We start from the raw sequence: 18206 nt of genomic DNA, 5'->3' as shown, positions 1-18206 counted from the left end.
CATAAATAATAACAAACTATTTAGGGAGTTTTACCCTTCTCAATAACCCTAAATTCGACCCAACAGTTAATGAATTTTACTGTGATTAGCCACAACATGTGGACAATCCTCCACATCGCTGGCTAATGCCGATGCTCCTGCATCATAGGCTACACGCCATGGAAAAACCCCACAACTAGAGAAAACCCAAACAATCCTCTTCTTATTGATCAGACCAAAATGAGAGCTCCAAGACACAAAGACCAAGTCCAAGACCTCCTTAAGCCCCGAGTCATCCCTCCAAATGATCTCCTCCAAACAAGACAAAGTCAACAAAGGTCAACCTCTTCAAAGTCTACTCCAATCAAAATTTTGACCCTCAAATCGGGTCTGCAACTTTGGCCTGCAACTCTCAACCATAAAACTTGCACAGAAACTGTAGACTTTCGTACACGTGGGTAGAAATAGGTCATATTTCAGATCTTCTTCCTTCGCTGGGTCCTTCTTTCTGTTTCCTTGTCCTTCACTCTTGATTTCTCTTTGTCTAGGTGCAGATCGATTGTGCTTGTGATTGGTGTCCAAAAGAGTTGAAGTCTCTTCCCTTTTATACCTTTCTCAAAGGGATGAATAGGCCTCTTCTAGGTCGACTTTCACTAGTAGGGCTGACTTGGCCTTGAGATTCAAAATTGACTTTATAAACTCAAAAATAAAGTTTCTTTCTTAATATAAATTGACCAAAAGGGTCTTTTACATATGACAATAATTCTTTTGACTCATGACAAATATTTCTTGACTTGACAAACCCTAGGAGCATGAAATGTATGCTTGACCTAGATGACGATTAAATGAAGCATGAAACCCATGCTTGAAAAACTATATTTTCTTTCTTCTTTTATTTGATACATAAAATATACGTAATGACAAAAGTACAAAGACAATTATGAAGACTGAACCTAGTTACTTTTCCAACATTTCAAACCCTAATCTCGAGACTATATGGATGGTTGACCTTAGTCTTGATATATCTCTAAAATTTGAGCCCTTTTGAGTCTAAAATTTTCTAACCCTTCACTTTCTTCAAACATCATGTTTGATTTTTTATGAGTACAGGCAATATTTAGTGTAGAACCCTTAGCCATATGATAAAAATACTCATGTTTATCACAAAATTTCAATTGCCAAATATGGATCTTTCAATAGATCTTTCAATGAAAAGCCGTGCCACTTGTAGGTTATGTACCTTGCAAAACCTGAAATGTCTTAATATATCTCTAAAATTTGAGCTCTTTTGAGTCTGAAATGTGACTTCAGAAACTCCTCAAAATTTCATGGTCTAAAACCTTACTTAAAAACGGAAAAATAACTTGTTTAAGACTAATTCCAGGACTAGTAAGAAAACCCTAACTTTCACAAAATATATCTCATAATATATAATGATTCAAAATTTGAAAGTTTTTGATATGTAATTCATTGTATTCTCAAGATTTTGAAAATTTCAGAGTTTGAAACTTCACTGAGAAAAGTTATAACAAAAATTCCAAGATGACTCGTAAAAAAAGTAATTTTAGAATTAGCCACAAACCCTATCATCCATAGACTATATCTCTGAAAGTATAGCACATAAAAAATTGAAATTTTTACCACCTATACTATGTTATTTCTCCTTAGTCTTTGCAAAATTTCACTATCTGAAAGTCTCGTCATGGGACGATTGAGTGTCTAGGACAATGGGATGTTATCCCCTCCACTCAGTTTCAAATCCCATCATTGGGGGGGCATCTTTGGCCCATTGTGATAAGGCTCGAGGAGTAGGCTCCCCCACCCTTGTGGAGTCTTGGCTCTTGCTAAGTCATAAATTCCAAGTATATCTAGCTTACAAGTTGTTGGATATACTCTTGGTGTTATAGTGGTAATCGCTAGTTTTGATTTTGGGCCTTTCCTAGATTACTCTAACGAGTTACCAATTCACCATGGTATAACAAAAAAAAAATTCACTACCTCAAAGCTCCCAAAAAGAAGAGATCAAAAAAAATCCAAGATGACTCATTTAAAACTAATTTCAAGATTAGTCACAAACACTATTTTCCATAGGCTATGTCTCCAAAACTATAACAAACCAAAACTTTAATTTTTTGACCATAAGTAACTTGATATTTCTCCTCATTCTTGTCAAAATTTCATTGTCTAAAACTCCCCAAGAAAGAAAAAAAGGAAGACCAAGAAAAAATATAATGAAAATGTCAAGATGTCTTGATTGAAGGAGAAAAACCCTAAAATTGTAGGCTCTGAAACCAAATGTTATGAAGCAAACACCTTGAAAATAATATAAATTCAATTAGTAACAATCCACTTCGAGGGTGAAACCTCCTTTTACAACGAAATAATGCATAAAGACAAGATGAAATTGTTATAAAAATAGGTCTCCTTTATATATATATATATATATATATATATATATAGAGAGAGAGAGAGAGAGAGAGAGAGAGAGAGAGAGAGTACAATAACGATTAAAGAGTCTAGTCATTCACACTAATGTGACAATAGAAATATAACTCAATATCTAGGGCTTTGCATGAGGCTTTATGCTTAACGTGGGGCTTTGTTTAGGGCTTAACATGTGAACAATATTATAGCTATTGGATCAAACTCTTGTAGAATATTTCTTTGCACCTACTCATCAACTTACATAGCTTGTTGATACCTTATCTATGATTGTTTTATCTTGATGAATAAATGTGGCCTTATATGTGATTGTTTTGTCTTGATTCTACTAGTTTCATATGTTTCCATTACATCAATACTTACATGATCGTGCGTTGATGCAATTAATGCTATTTAATATATATTGCTTCTGGTTGGAGAAAAATAGAACCACCTTCATCAAGTTCTAGTAGGCTGGTTTGCACTTTTTCATTCATCACCAGTTTTCATTTCCTTCATAATTCTCAGCCATAATTCTACATAATTACTACAGAAATTCCATGGCCCTTTTCACTTAGAGAGAACTCCCCAAATTTCACCAACATAACGAAAATTTGAGCTATCACAAATTTCCTGGCTGAATGGCAAATCAAACTCTCCCATCATCTAATAATTCGTACTCCACCACCAAACGATAATTCAAATAGAAGGATGATTCAAACTACAATGGTAGTTCAAACATAATGGTCACACAAACTGCTTAGTACTTTGAACTCCATGATAATCTGAGCTCTCTAGTAATTCAGACTACCCCAAAAAACATTCAAACTCCATCTCCCCACATGGCCCAAAAAGACACAAGGTAAAATTTCATGGAGTGAAAGGGCCACATATTTTAATGGAGAACCCACATACCTCCATGCAAGTAATTCCCAACTTAAGATAGAATAAAACATTGATTAAAAGTTGTAACTAGACAAAATTAAGGACTTGGGATAAGATTAAAATAACATTATTTTCTTTTAACCCTCAATCTCGCTTGACTTTACCCTCTTGTGGAGGCATAGCCCCCTATTCTTTGTCCTTCCTCCTATACAACCTATGATGCATTTTATAGCATTCAATGATCAGTTACAAAATTATATTTCTCTGACTTATAACCAATCAGCATGTACACATTTACATTAATGATTTGGGGATCAAACAGGGGTATTAGAAAACATCTCCATGCAATTTGGAATTAGCTCCTTGCTCATTCCCTTCTAAACAAAGTGGATAGTTTCATATTCCCCTATCATCATTCTAATTGCATTTTTCATCTGTGCCAAGCATGTAGGATTTTCAAGATTGAAACTAACAAATCAATCTTCTAATGGTTTTAACTACTAAGATTATACCAATTATGAAATATGAATAGTTATCATCAAAGTAGTTCAACATATTTCCAAAATCCAAAGTCAACAATTAACCTCACTAGGTTTTAAATCCATCACATCTAATCCCATATTTATCACTTCCCATTATACTTAACAACCTAGTAGTTTTTATGAAAAGGAACTCCAAAACAATAATAAAATACTTCTAGTTAGTGCACAACATAACTCAATATAGAAATAAAAACAGAGAAAACTCAAAATAAGAATCAAGAAAAGTAGACATTGATGCCTCTAACACTGCTCTCTGTGGCTTGAGAACTGCGCTTCTATTTACTGAGAAAAGTACAGATAATGAAACAAAGTATAAATGAACACTCAACTATAGGACTAAATGTGGATAAGCATCATGATACTATCAGTGTGCAATACTCATAAAGAGACGTGAATTAACAACCATCATTACACAAACCTTTCTAACAAAACCTAAAAAACACGGATTCCATATTCGCATAAACCAGCATTCAACTGCACTTACACCTCAACAAAAACAAGGACAAAATTGCTATATAACTGAATAGATAAGAAACATATTCAAACTCCAAATTTGCAGCTTAATAAAAGCCAAACTTTACTTCTTTATTATCTTCCAACTCCAGACTCCAGATGAGGAGACAAGTAACAAGGACTTTACCTGGAAATATCCAAGTTGAGCAACTTACGAATAACAATAAGAAATTCTGTGAATCGGAATGAAAATCTGAGTCAACCAGAAGAATGACGAGAGCAAACTGCTTCTTATCATAATAAGACCGAATAACAACAAATCAAAATAACAAAATAAAATGCTTACCATATTTTAATGTCATTGAAAAGTAGTTTTGACTGCAATAGGATGAGAACAATAAGGACAATTGCCAAATAGAACATCAAATGACCTGCATGTAAGAAACGAAACAAATGCCATTTTAACATTATAACTGATCATAAGAATTAGTTGGAACCGTCATTATACAAGCTGTGCAGTAATCATACTGTCGTGTTGTTGTGATGGATCGCAGCCATTCGATAAGGCATGCACTGTGGAAAGGTCTCCCACAGTTAGGATTGTCACAAGCTCGGTCAGGTACACTTCCTCTATCTGCTCCAAGGCCATCAGCTTCACAAGCAAAGAATAAAAAACAAATGCATAATGTAATTATCAACTATTTATCTAGGATACCTACAATCAAAACTATCACTGAAGCCATACCATTTGGAAGCCGAAATGCATAACAAATTCCACAGTCTGCACTGATGTCTTCCTGAATGCTATCTTGAGGAGAAGGGAATGTTGTTTCTAAAATATCCTCTAGATTTTCCCGCAGCAACCTCTCAACTTTCCTACCAACCAAAACATCACTAAGTCAATTTTGAGTCGATGCTTTGCATCAAAAGCGTATTTAAATATGTTGAAACCATAGTTACCATAAATATAATTATCTTAATATATCATTCTTACAGCCCAGGATATTGTCCATTGAATCCAATTATAAATACCCTAGTGGCTTCCAGAGTGTTTGATTCAATCAACTACAACTTGTATATTGATAACAAATAACAAATTAACCACTAAACTGTCTTAGGTGTCCAATGATAATATCATAAGTCAAGTCCATAAAGTCACATTCGTGCACCAATATCCGGTAATAAAGTGTCATTTAGTAGTTCGAGGAAGTCCATAGCCCAACTACTTGGATTTTGGCGGGATCGAACAAGTGTTCTAGTCTCGATTTGTGTCTAAAAGACTAAGGAACACGATATCTCCAAAACCCAAAATAGGTTTCGTGAGATAATCTTGTGAAATGCCTTAATTAGATTAATTAGTCATCATTTAAGTTTTTCCTAAATCTAACTTAGGAAAATTGGTTAATTAATAGGAATTAATTAAGGAAGATCAAGAATGCTCTAGAAACTCACATGGATCGAGTTTGAGATTATCTTAGCAATTGATGAGGATTTAATCATGGTCGTTGAAACTCGAACGAAAGATTACAAGAGCAAGATGATAGGATGAAAATAGACACAACACAGAGAGTGAATTATCCAAGCAATGTGAATTTCCCAGTGCACAGTGATTCAATGAGGGAAGAATTCGAGCCAGTGGAGGAGCATTGGTGATTGACGGAGCAACAACAGAGAGAACAGGAGAAATTTTTTAGTGTCTCTCCAATGCCAATTTGGCAGGAGAGAGGAGGCTGAATATTTTGAGAGAGAGGGTGGCATAGCCAGTATGAGTAAGCCAATTCCTAGTGCAAAGTGTCAGAAAGGAGGTCGATTCGGTTGCTGAAGACCGGAAGATTGTTCGAAAGGAAGAGAAACTTCATTCTAGAGGCAGAGGGACATAGGATGACTCATCTGGAGCCAACTAGCAGGCTGCATGATTTTCTCAAAGGAGGCAGTGCAAATTCTCGCAGAGCGAGTTGCCAGTGAGAGAAGTCGAGAAGGCTAGAGCGAGGCCGAATTATTGCAAAAGGGAGAAAATTTCTCCAAATTATTTTTCCAGTATATTTTTTGGAGGATTGCTAGTTGGGCATCCAGATTATTGTACCCATATTTTTACTGTTGCATAATAATAAAATAAACCCTCATTTGTTGCACCAGTTTTCTCTTCGGAGTTTTTCTGGGGACTATTAGTTGATTCTATTGTGTGTGTGCATTATTTTCTCAACTTCCAGTTTACTTTCCGCGACATAATTTATTTTGGTGAAGATTACAATTGTGACTTTATCGATATTTGTCATAAAAACAAATAAACTGCAGAACAATTAGGAGATAAATTTCCAATAATTGCATTCAAGGAATTTTCACATGGTATTAGAGCAACATTGAAGATTAGATCAAAAGGTCAAAAGCGAGAGGAGAAAAATTGTGCAGCTTCAGAGGGAGATCTGGGCACAAATCCTCCATATCTGCACAAACTAGCCAGGGGTGAAAATTGTAGAGGCAGTGGGTTTCGATTTCTAGTTGCAAGTGCAGGAAAATTTCGAATAGCCTTGGAAGCAAAATTTTTAGGCAGTAGATTTGCCGAGAAACAATTCCAGTGAGAATATCAATGAATTCATTGAGAAAATATGGGTGCAGAAGTTTTGCAGCAAGGGTTTCAACTGCAAATCTTTGTAGGGACAGGAAGAGAAAAGCACACAGAAATTATACCTAGGATGTCTGTTATAGCATCATTCATCACTCGTGTAGACCTAATACTCTTTTATGGCCCTAGGCAGTCCATTTTCCCATGCAGACTTGACTTTATACTAAAAAACAATATTTCAAAATCCATACGCGACTCTACCCATACAAAAACGCATACATATGCGGGTCCCATAATACTATACCCACATATACCTTTTAAAATATGAAAAAATAAAATAAAATGCTATTTTTTGGGTGGGGTTTATGGGTTTTACTGAGAGCCCACCTACAGGAGCCTGTGGCCTAACTGAAATAACCAATTTGAGGTGGTATATATACACCCCTTGGGTAGGCCTAATTACAACAAGAGAAGAAGGATATCGACATTATACTTGATTTCTCCCAGATCAAGTTTGCTTTTCCCGTGCCTCCTGCACTCCCAGTCTCTAGGAAACCCTGGTTTCCTTTGCAGAGATGCTCAACATCCTTATCTAGCATCTTCTTGCACCTATTAGAGAGGTTGTCTTCGTGGCTTGGGCTGGACGAATCCAGAGGAAGGCTTCATCGGTGCCTTTGGCCTGGATTAGGTTGTATCTATCCTGTACTTACTATTGTTAATCAATAAAGAAGCTCATGTCTTGTTCCCGATATATGTTGTCATCTTATGAATGATAATTTGAATGTTTATATATGATGATCTAACATATTCTTATGTATGCACATTGAATTATCTATTATGTATATGCTTTTGTGATTGATTTGCAAGTCTACACATCTTGGAGGAAGCAGAGGGTTTGGACCCTACAAGAACATCTTCAAACGTAGGACCTCCGAGTATGTCTCCAAATCCAAGTTTGATAATTCAAATGTTTGGCATGCTTGATTGAGTGTTCTTTGTTGATTATCTTATCTTGCTCTGTTGAGGTTTTCAACCCTTGCCTTAGGGAACTTTTCCCGCCAACATAATTGGCGACTCCACTGGGGAATACCATCAAGTATTTCCTAGAAGGGTTGTTTTTCTTTGATCTGGGTTTAGTTTGTTATTTCTTTGTTTTTCCAGCCTTCTTGAGTCTTAAGTGATTTGGTCATTCAGCCTAATCTTTCAGATTTGGGCTTTCTTTTTATTTTTTCTTTAGTTTTCCATTTATACGTGTTTTTTGTCACGTAAATACATAGTGTCTTCCAAAGAAACCTGCGTATACCCGTGTTGCTTCATATACAGTCACGTATGCACACTGAACTGTATTTAAACAATCATGTACAGATTTGAAAATGAAAATTTTTCATTTCTACCTTTTGTTGAGGTCTTGACCAAGTTTGTTTATGATTTCTTGATGCTTATGAAGCCTGGAATAACCTTGATGTCTACCATTGTTGGTGTCTTTCATCTTGTTTGAGAAATGCCTATGTCAACCTAGGGTTTGCATTTTTTGAAGCTTTTTGTGTTTGAAGTTGGGTTCCAGATCTTCTTGGTGAGGTATCTGGTTGTTCTGTGGCTCTGGAATAGGTCTTGTTGCTCTTAAACTTGTTGATAACCCAGTCTTTGATTTGCTTCTTTTGTGACCTAGAAGTTGGCTTCTTTTTGCTTTCTCTTTCTTGTTTTTGAAAGGGGCTTGTGATTCTTGGATGAATGAGAGATTTCAATTCTTTGGAGTCTTTCTGATTTTTAGAGTCTTTTGCATCTTTCTGGCCAAATTCTTGAAGTGATTAAGTCTCTCATTTGCACTAGTCTTTTATCTTTGTGATCATTTGTGACTAGTTGGATTTGAGTCTTCATGCCTTTGGTTTTGAGATTTTTGTTTGTTTTCCCTTTCTGAACTTTTTGGTTCTTTAAATCTTTAAAAGAAAAAGAAAAACATTTTCTTTGTGATTCTTTTCTTTTGTTTTTCTCTTTGTAGGCTTTTGGAAAATGTGTGAATTCTTGTTATAAGGTTAAGCGTCTTTTTGCTTTGAGGAGTGTTTTTTCTGGGATTTGCTTCTCTTTGTTTGTTGAATTGGCCTTTGCCTTTGTGATAACATTTGTTCATCTTCAAGCCTTTCTTTGAATCGGGCATTTACATTCTAGTGTGCTTTAGGTTAGATGCATTTAGACATCATTTAGTCCTTTTTATTAGGTTTTGAATGTGTGAGTCCTTAATTGAAAAAGAAAAAGTGTTTTTTATTGTTTTCTTAGGTTTCTCATAGAACCCTTGTAGAAATCTCTTTCATTGAAGAAAAGGAAATGTTGCGTTCTCATGTAGCCTAGGTTTTCTATTGATTTCTTTTGCGTCAAAACATCATCAGTTGCACTTCTGCTTCCCTTGTCTTAAATAACAACCAACTAAAATGAGCACTTAAAATTAAAATGAACTAGACTTTTTCTTTTTGTCATAGCAACATCAACTAGTCTAGGGAATTTAGGGCCTTGGAATAGGTGTGTGGAGAGTAAACTCTCCAAGGCCACTTAAACTGAAAGTATGCAAGTTTATTAATGAGTGGAAATCCATTGCAGTGTTGATAATATCGGTATTGGCAAAATATCGGCGAGGGTCTAAAAAACATCTTATCGGAAATATCGGCAAACATCGACAATCATAAAAAACAATGTTGCAGTTATCTTTATCGAGATAATATTGGCGAGGGGAAAAAATCGGAAAAATTTGTAAAAATCGGGAAAAAATCGTAAAATACAAAAATATTCATTTTTTTCAATTTTTTTAATATCTAAAGCATCTACAACATAAAATAAATACATTGACACATAAATATAATAAAAGAACTAATATATAAGATATGTAATATTATTTCTAGTGCTACATCACACATAACAATGAATCATGTCCTGAATAGTAAGTCCTGACTCCTGAGTCTCAACTCAGCCTCAAAATATCAACAAAAAATATAATAATGTATCTCATATCATGAGTCATAATGTCATATACAATGAAATAAACCAAATAACTAAAGTCTAATACTACCGATTTCCTCTGCCCCTCTTGCGAGAAAATGCAATAGCTTTCCCTTTCCCTCTAGATGTAGATGCCGGTGGAGTTGGTAGTGGACTCTGTTGTGCTCTAGAAGCTCAAGAACTAGGAGCTACAGGAGATAGACCACGTCCTCTACTGGTGATAGGGGTAGCCTGGGTAGGTTGTGTCACCTCCTCCTCCTCATAAAAAAATCGGCAAAAAAAAAACAAAACAAAAAAATTCCAAAAGATTTTTTCCCAAAATATCACGATGATAGGGGTAGCCTGGGTAGGTTGTGTCACCTCCTCCTCATAAAAAAATCGGCAAATAAAAACAAAACAAAAAAAATTCCAAAAGATTTTTTCCCAAAAAATCACAAATCATGATTTTTTGAGGAAAAAAAATTAGCGTAAAAATCGGGCGATCTATCGCAAAACTCAAAAAATCGCGATTTGCCGATAATATCGTGATTTTCACAACACTGATAAAAAATAATTTTTTCAAATTTTTAAACATAGCCAATATTTTCAAAATATTGCGATATTTTGCCGACATTTGCTGATAGTTTGAAAATATTGCGATATTTTCTCGGCGATATATCGTTTTGCTGAAAATATCACAATATTTTCAAATATCGCCGATATTATCAACAGTGATCCAGTGTCATTAAGATGTCTGGGAAAGCTCCTCTAACACAAGAGTCAAGCACAAGGATGTGTGAAGATAAGGAAAGAAAGATACCCCCTCTCCTAATTGTTGGATCGCGTGTGCATGACTGTTCCGCTCGACTTTTGATCACAAGTTGCTATGTATTCTTCTTTTGTTGTGGATAAAGAGATTGGTGATTGCTTCTTACTTAACCACGAAACAAGGCAACCACCTAGATAGAAAGTTGCTCCACTAGTGCTTTTACGATCATCAACACTTCCTACACAGTCTGCATCTGTATAAGCTACAATAGTTAACTCATTTCCTTTAGGATACCATAGTCCATTATCTGTTGTTCCCTTGAGATATCGAAAGATTCTTTTCACAACAATGACATCAGATTCATTTATTGCTACTTGGAATCGTGCTACCTGTTTGACTGCCTACCTCACATATGGCCTAGAAGCTATTACATATAGAAGACTACCAATCATAGATCTATACATCCTTTGATCCGCATCTTTGGATGAGTCATGTATGCTCAACTTGAAACCTGTCACCATTGGGGTGAGAACTGGCATGCAATCTTCCATTTCAAACCTCTTCAACATTTCCTTGACGTACTTGGTTTGACAGATAAATATCCTCGTCTTGCTAAGATATCTGAAGTCCCAAAAACTATGTCAACTCACCAAGTAACGACATCTCAAACTCACTTTGCATATCTACTGCAAACTTCTTACTTAACTTATCATCATCGCTTCTAAAGATTATGTCATCCATGCATACTTCAATAATCATTAGGTTATCGTGTTCAAGCCTTACATAAAGGTTGCTATCAACACTTCCCTCCTTGAATCCTTACTATTGCAAATACCTATCAAGACGGGCATACCAAGCTCTGGGTGCATGTTTGAGACCATACAATGCCTTCTTTAACCTGCAAACATAATCTTTCTTGTCAGTAAGCAAAAATCCCTCAGGTTGTTCTATGTAATATGTATAACTCATCTTCTAATTCTCCATTTAGAAATATCTGCTTTCGAGTAGAGAGGTACTACTGCCGAGATTTTTCTCTGTTGGGTGAGCCAGATTTGGCACCCAGATTGTATTCTGAAACTGCTTAATAAATCAAACCCTCAGATAGCTGCACCGGTTTTCCCACATTGGGTTTTTCCGGGGACATTAGTCCAAAAACAACGGTGTCACTTGTGTGCTTGTTTCTGTTTCCTTTAGTTGATGATCTGTAATGTGTTGAGCATGTACTTGTATTTATTTCCAGTATTTACATGGTAAATAACTTGTTAATTAATAGAACAAGTAGGTAGGAATAAATCAGAAAGTACATGAAGGGTTTCTAACGGGTTAGATTTAGAAATTCCAACATGGTATGGGAGTGTGGTTGCAGATCACAAGAGAATTGAGGACATCAGCCGAGCAGAGCAGCAACAACAGAAAACAGTTGTCCGAGTGACAGAAGTTGTTCCTAGCAGAGAAGTAGCAAGGAGGGGGTGATGCAGTGCCTGCGTCATCAAGTTCGAGCCAAGAAGAGGCAGCGCAGGGCTGAGGGAGGCAAAGACAGGCTCACGCATAGACACACAGAGGCCAGGAGGGCTGATGCAGTTGGCTGAGGAAGCTGATTTTCCAGTGCCAGGATTGCGCAGAGCCTAGGAGCTCTAACCTTCAGTTTGTTGGGGTTTAGGAGGCTGTGAGTAAGTTGCAGAGTGGAGATGATGGGGTACTATAGTCAGAACAATATCTAACAAGGCAAGGCCGAGGAAGAGGGAGTTGCTATCGAGGATTTCTAGTCAAGAAATCCGGATTAGTGGTGCAGCTACACTAACAATCGGAGTGGGGGCATCTTGACATTGGCAGAAGGGTTTCCAGGAGGGAAATCGAGGCTCAGAGGGAGTTACACCAAGAACTTCCAGGAGGAAAGTAGAGGAGCAGCTAGATGGCAGTGAACGGGGTAAAAACCCAAGACAGACTAGATGAAGCCTCAAACTTCGTAGTCTGGAAGGCCAGAATCCTATGTGTTCTTGACAGAAATCGTGTCAAGCACTTCGCTTGAGGACGCAGCTATCCCAGTTGACCCAGCTGATAACGACAAGTACAAGGCAATGGCGAGGCCAAGAGCATCATTCTTGATGGGGTCAAGGACCATGTAGTACCACATATTGCCGAAAAGGACACAACAAATGAGATGTGGGAGGCCCTAAAGAAATTGTACCAACATAATTATGTGCAGAGAAGGATGTTACTAGAAAATCAGCTGTGATCATACCAGATGCAGAAGGGAGAACAGATCAACCCCTTCCTCGATTGATTGAAGGAGATCCGGGATCAACTGACTTCCATAGGGGCCACACTGGATCAAGAATTGATGGTGAGAACAGCCCTGAACGCAATCTCAAAAGACTAGGAGGTGTTTGTCCAGAGCATACTAGGCAAGGCGACCCTTCCAGATTGGGAGGAAATGTAGGCGGCTCTTCGCCAAGAAGAGATCAGAAGGTGAAGCAAGGCGAGAAGTAGCGGCAAGGGGATCAGAATCAAGAAGGAGGAGGTGGACACTGCCCTAGCATCTGGGAAAGCAGGAGAAACGAAAGAAGGACCTCTCCAAGGTCAAATGCTTCCACTGTGGGGAACTAGGTCATTATGCGACCCAGTGTCCAAGGAAGAAGAGCGAGGGAGAGGCCGAGACCAAGGTTGCGCCAACAAGGGCAGAGAAGGAAGTGGAGACAGACGATAATTGTGCCATGAGTGCACACACACCACTTGAGCAGAAGTGGGGAGACATCGAGCTGTAGTCAGACGGACTACAGGAGATGAGGGGAAGGATCCTCGAGGTACCCAGCCTCTTGGACTAAACCTTGCTACGGGAGCCCCGAAGAGGAGTAGCAAGACTGGCGGATGCCGGTAGAGACGGATGCGGATGGAGCGACAGAGGGAGCTACAGTGTAGGAGTCTCAGGACAGCGTGATGTTGTAGTGCGAGATGCATAGAGTTGTTGCAACAGCGCAGAGGTCAGAGAGGGAGCACTTGTTAGTGACAGAGGGAGCTTCAGCATTAGGAGTATTTCTAGCCTGACAGAGATGTCAAAGTTGGGAGATCAGTTACTTACTTCTCAGTAACTAAGTTGCAATGCAACAGTTAGCAGTGGCAGTGCTATGGGCAGCATGATGAGAGGGGTTGCAGTGTAGATGCAGCAGTGGTAGTGGCAGGGCCATGGACAGCAGCACAGATGCAGTAGTGGCAGTGGCAGGGCCATGGGTAACAGTACAGGATGCAGCAATGCAGAGGATGTTGAGCAAGGAGACTCAACATCAGCATAGGGACCAACGTCGAATGATCAAGGTGATACTTAGTGAGGAGTATTGCTAGAGCACAGTCCTTGCTAAGAGGGAGTGTTGATTTGGGGTAGCATCGGATGTGCTCTAGCCACAAAAATTGGTGGAGAGGCTAAGGCACGTGAGATATCCAATACCCAGAAAGGGTTTGGGCAGATTTTAAACAGTTTGAGAGATATTAAAATAATTAATATTTTGAATGGAGTCCCTAAGTCTAAACTTAGGGAAAATAAAATATTAATGTGAATTAATATAAAACTGTGTTAGAATGATCCAAAAGTCATGGATCAAGCTAGATCTAATCTTAGCTGTTGATTAGGGACTTAATGTCGGCCATTGATTTGACAACGAGAAAAGTCTAAGAGGAGGCTTGACGGTCACTTGGAGAACACACCAAGAGATCAAGATTTCAACTTTCTAGGGCTGAGTTTGCTGAAAAAGTTGAGAAAGTGATCAAAGTTGTAGCTGAGAGGCAGTGAATACAGAAGCAAAGAGGCAAAGATAACACTGGGAGGATCAGCGCAGTAGCCGGAGAGAGGGACGCAGAACCAGCCAAAGGTTCATGCAGAGCCAGCCAGGGCTCACGCAGAGGCAGCCAGGAGCTGCGCAATACCTCAGAGGGCCAGCGTGGGTGATGCAAAGGGCCAAAGGGATGACACAGTGCCTCCAGAGGCTGACGCAGGCCAAGCCAGAGTGACGCTAGGCAAACGGTGGGCCAAAAAGGGATGACACTGTCCCTAGAGGGTGACGCTGGGATTTCGTGGGGAAAATTGGAGCTGTGAAGCTGCCGGAGTGTTTATGCGGGGTTTTAGCTAGAATATCTACTTTCGAGTAGAGGTTCTACTGCTGAGATTTTTCTCAATTGGGTGAGCCGGATTGGCACCTAGATTGTATTCTGAAACTGCGTAATAAATCAAACCCTTGGATAGTTGCACCGGTTTTCCCGCATTGTGTTTTTTTGGGGACATTAGTCCAAAAACAACGGTGTCACTTGTGTGCTTGTTTATGTTTCCTTGAGTTGATGATCTGTAATGTGTTGAACATGTACTTGTATTTATTTCCAGTATTTACATGGTAAATAACTTGTTAATTAACAGAACAAGTAGGTAGGAATAAATCAGAAAGTACATGAAGGGTTTCTAACAGGTTAGACTTAGAAATTCCAACAGGCAATGCTAGAAGCATAGCAGATGCAACATTTGAGAGGGAGTTGCAGTGTTGGGTAGCAAGACCAGCAGCAGTATGGATGCAGAGGGAGTTGCAGTACAGATGTAGCATTGGCAGTGGCAGTGTCAAAGGGTAAAATAGTAGCAGCATCGCAATGGTTGGTGGACAGTACATCAGGCATCAACAACGCAAAGATGATGCTTGAGTCAGAGCAGTATGCAGAGAGGCGGTATATTGCTAGAGCACATTCCTCGCTAAGAGGGAGTGTTGATTTGGGGTAGCATCGGATGTGCTCTAAGCCTCAAATTTTGCAGGGAGGCTTGAGCACAAGTATTCCAAAGAACCCAGAAAGCGTTTTGGGAAATTTCACCTAGAAGTGATTTTATTAAAATAATTAATATTTTTAATGAGGTTCCTAAGTCTAAACTTAGGAAAATTAAAATATTAATGGGTATTAATCTAATCTGGGGAGAAACTTCTAGAAAAAGCCATGGATCAAGCCAAATCAATATGAGCCTTTGGCTATGTTTTAATTTAGGTTGTTGGTTTCCCAACAAGAAGATATAAGAAGGGACTTGAGGGTCATTTGGAAAACACACAGAGAGATTGAGGAAATCGATTTTCTGAGGTGAAAAGTTCTTAGGAGGAAAATCGATTGGGGAGATCTTGTAGCTGAGGGGCAGAGAGAATCCGGGAGAAATAATTTCGAGAAAATATAGAACAGAACAGTGGGGAGAGTTGACGCAGAGGCAGCGCAGTAGCCAGGAGAGATGACGCACAAAAGTTGTCTTTCACACAGAATCCAGAACTGCCGGAACAGCCGAAACTGCCAGGAATTGTCGAAATTGTCAAGAACTGTCGGAACAGCCGGGAGAGTTGACGCAGGAGGCAGAGAAGGTGACGCAACGCTGACACAAACCCTGAAAGGCTAATGTAGTGCCTACGTAGAAATAGTTGGGGTTAGCCAGTCTTGTGCTGGATCAGCCGAAATTTTGTCGGTTGAAGTGAGTTAAAACTCACTCAGATTTTCCGCCAGTATTTTCTTTGTAAAGCATTGCTAGATGAGCATCGTAGATTTGTATTCAAATATTTCTCTTGCATAATAATAAACCCTCAAAACGGCCCACAGGGGTTTGGTCTCGTGGCCAACGGACGGTCTGCTAAGTCGTTTGTGTCGCTGTGCAGGTCACGGGTTCAAGTCTCGTCTTAACCTGAGGGGTTGTTCTTGTGGGCTGGGTGGTTCCTCCTAGCGGTTATAGTGGCAGCCGGTGGGATTCGACCCCGTGTAACGCAAGTACGATACCACCGTTGTTTTCAATTCCGCTAGATATAAAAATAATAATAATAATAATAAACCCTTAAAAGTTAAAACTAATGCACCAGTTTTCCTACATTGGGTTTTTCTGGGGACTATTATATCCAAAAATAAGTGTCCTATGTATCTTTTTCTTTGCTCTGTTTTCTGTTTCATGAGATCAAATATTTAATTAGTGTAGGCTGCAGAAGTAATTTGCTTCAATATTCAGAAGAATAACTTGATGAATGTAATTTAAAAATCAAGTAGGTGAAGTAGATTCAGATTTGCTGCAATAGGGGTTCCTTTAGAGTGTGGGAATTTTCACATAATCGATACAGAAGCCAAAAGTCAGGGTGTGAGACCAGAAGGTCAAAATTGAAGTTCTAGAAGGCAAATCAATCAGTAGAGGGAGTGGCATTGTCCCTAGACGCTGTGACGCTAGGCTGACGCAGTGACTACGCAGAGGCAGCGCAGAGACAGCAAGGGGCTATTCATTCTATGGCTGTATCAATTAGATCTCCAATGATAGTGTGAGGTAATCTCATTTATCGCTCTGTCAGTGATATTCTCTGTACTAGATAGCCAGGAAGGCATCCAGAGACTGTATTTAGAAATTACTACTGCATAATAATAAAACCCTCAAGTGCTGCACCAGTTTGCCCGCATTGGGTTTTTCCGAGGACATTTGTCCAAAAATAACTATGTAGATGTGTTGTGTATTTCTTTCTTGTTCATTTTCTTGTTTCCACATTTTATTTGAATGGTGAAGGTTGCAGTGTATGAGTTTCGGTGTTTACTGTAGGAAACAATAAATAATTTGTTCAGTAATTAACAGATAGAAGGAAATTAATCAGTTGTGGGCTTCCACATTTTCACATGTTATCAAAGCTGCAGGTGAAACACGAGAGCAATGTCAGAAGAGCCCAATGCTGAAGGAAGAAGGGAAGTTGAAGTGCTGCATAGGCAGCAAATCGAATCCCCCGAGGGAGTGCACAGAATTGGCCAGGAGAGCAAGATTTTCGTGGTAAATCTCTCTTGAGTGAGTCGACAGGGAGGTAGGATTTCCAGGTCGAGATATCTCAGCAACAGAGGGAGAAGCGCAGCAAAAGCTTCAGCGAAGAGGGGTTCCTGGTGTTACGCAGTTTTCTGCAGGTAGTTGCTAGGCAGAAAGATGTCAGAAGAAAGAAAAGACACTTGAGGGAATATCTTCCTCAGGGAATTCGAATTCTCATTTGTTGAGCAAAAGCAGCAGACAGGAGGTCATTCGAATTTTTCAAGTGGAAGATATGGCAGCCAGTGGGTTGAGAGATCAGGATCGGTTGGATGGTGCATCCAAGTATGTGATCTGGAAGGCAAGGATGTCATGCCTTGTGGATAAACATTTTCTCAAGACCTATGTCGATAGTGTGGTAGTTGTGCTCACGGATCCAGATTCGCTCAAAAAGTACAAGGGAGAGATGGCAAAGACAAAGAGAATGATCCTCAATGGAGTGAAGAATCATGTAGTCTGTCACAACACTGGCAGAGGGAATGCCAAGGAGATGTGGGATGCATTGTTGACGTTGTATCAAGGATCTTCCAAGTAACGGAAGATGTACTTAGAGCAGAAGATGGGGTCCAAGCAGATGCAGAAGGGGGAACGCATTGATCCGTTCCTTGCAAAGCTTCAGGAGACCCGAGATGAACTAGCAGCTATGGGGTCTACACCTTAGTCTTCCGAGATGGTAAGACTGGCCCTCAACTCAGTTTCAGAGGAGTGGCAAGTATTTGTCCAGAACATCCTAGGCAAGGAGAACTTGCCGGACTGGGAAGGAATGTGGCATCTCTTAAGAAAGAGGAGCTGAGGAGAGACTTGGTC

General features: G+C 39.1%; 1 protein-coding gene across 6 annotated transcripts in view; it reads right to left on the bottom strand.

The window, feature by feature from the left end:
- The window catches only part of LOC149241820 (zinc ion binding protein), a 426994-nt gene that overhangs the window by 32211 nt on the left and 376577 nt on the right, over window positions 1–18206 (bottom strand). For 3 of the 6 annotated variants that reach the window (XM_089374059.1, XM_089374063.1, XM_089374062.1), the window contains 4 exons: window positions 5026–5156; window positions 4809–4932; window positions 4627–4711; window positions 4063–4467 (listed from right to left, as the gene is read on the bottom strand). In XM_089374059.1, coding sequence (XP_089230185.1) covers window positions 4639–4711; window positions 4809–4932; window positions 5026–5156 — 328 coding nt within the window. In that variant the 3' untranslated portion in view covers window positions 4063–4467; window positions 4627–4638. Of the gene's footprint in view, window positions 1–4062; window positions 4514–4626; window positions 4712–4808; window positions 4933–5025; window positions 5157–18206 lie in introns of those variants that run through there. The other 3 variants (XR_016246597.1, XM_089374060.1, XM_089374061.1) reach the window with 3 other exon arrangements.

Source organism: Pinus tabuliformis, chromosome 8 (assembly GCF_031772625.1).
Source record: "Pinus tabuliformis cultivar Carrire ecotype Pingquan chromosome 8, CPIR1, whole genome shotgun sequence".
Taxonomy (NCBI): Eukaryota; Viridiplantae; Streptophyta; class Pinopsida; order Pinales; family Pinaceae; genus Pinus; species Pinus tabuliformis.
This window is presented reverse-complemented; position numbering and strand designations above follow the sequence as displayed.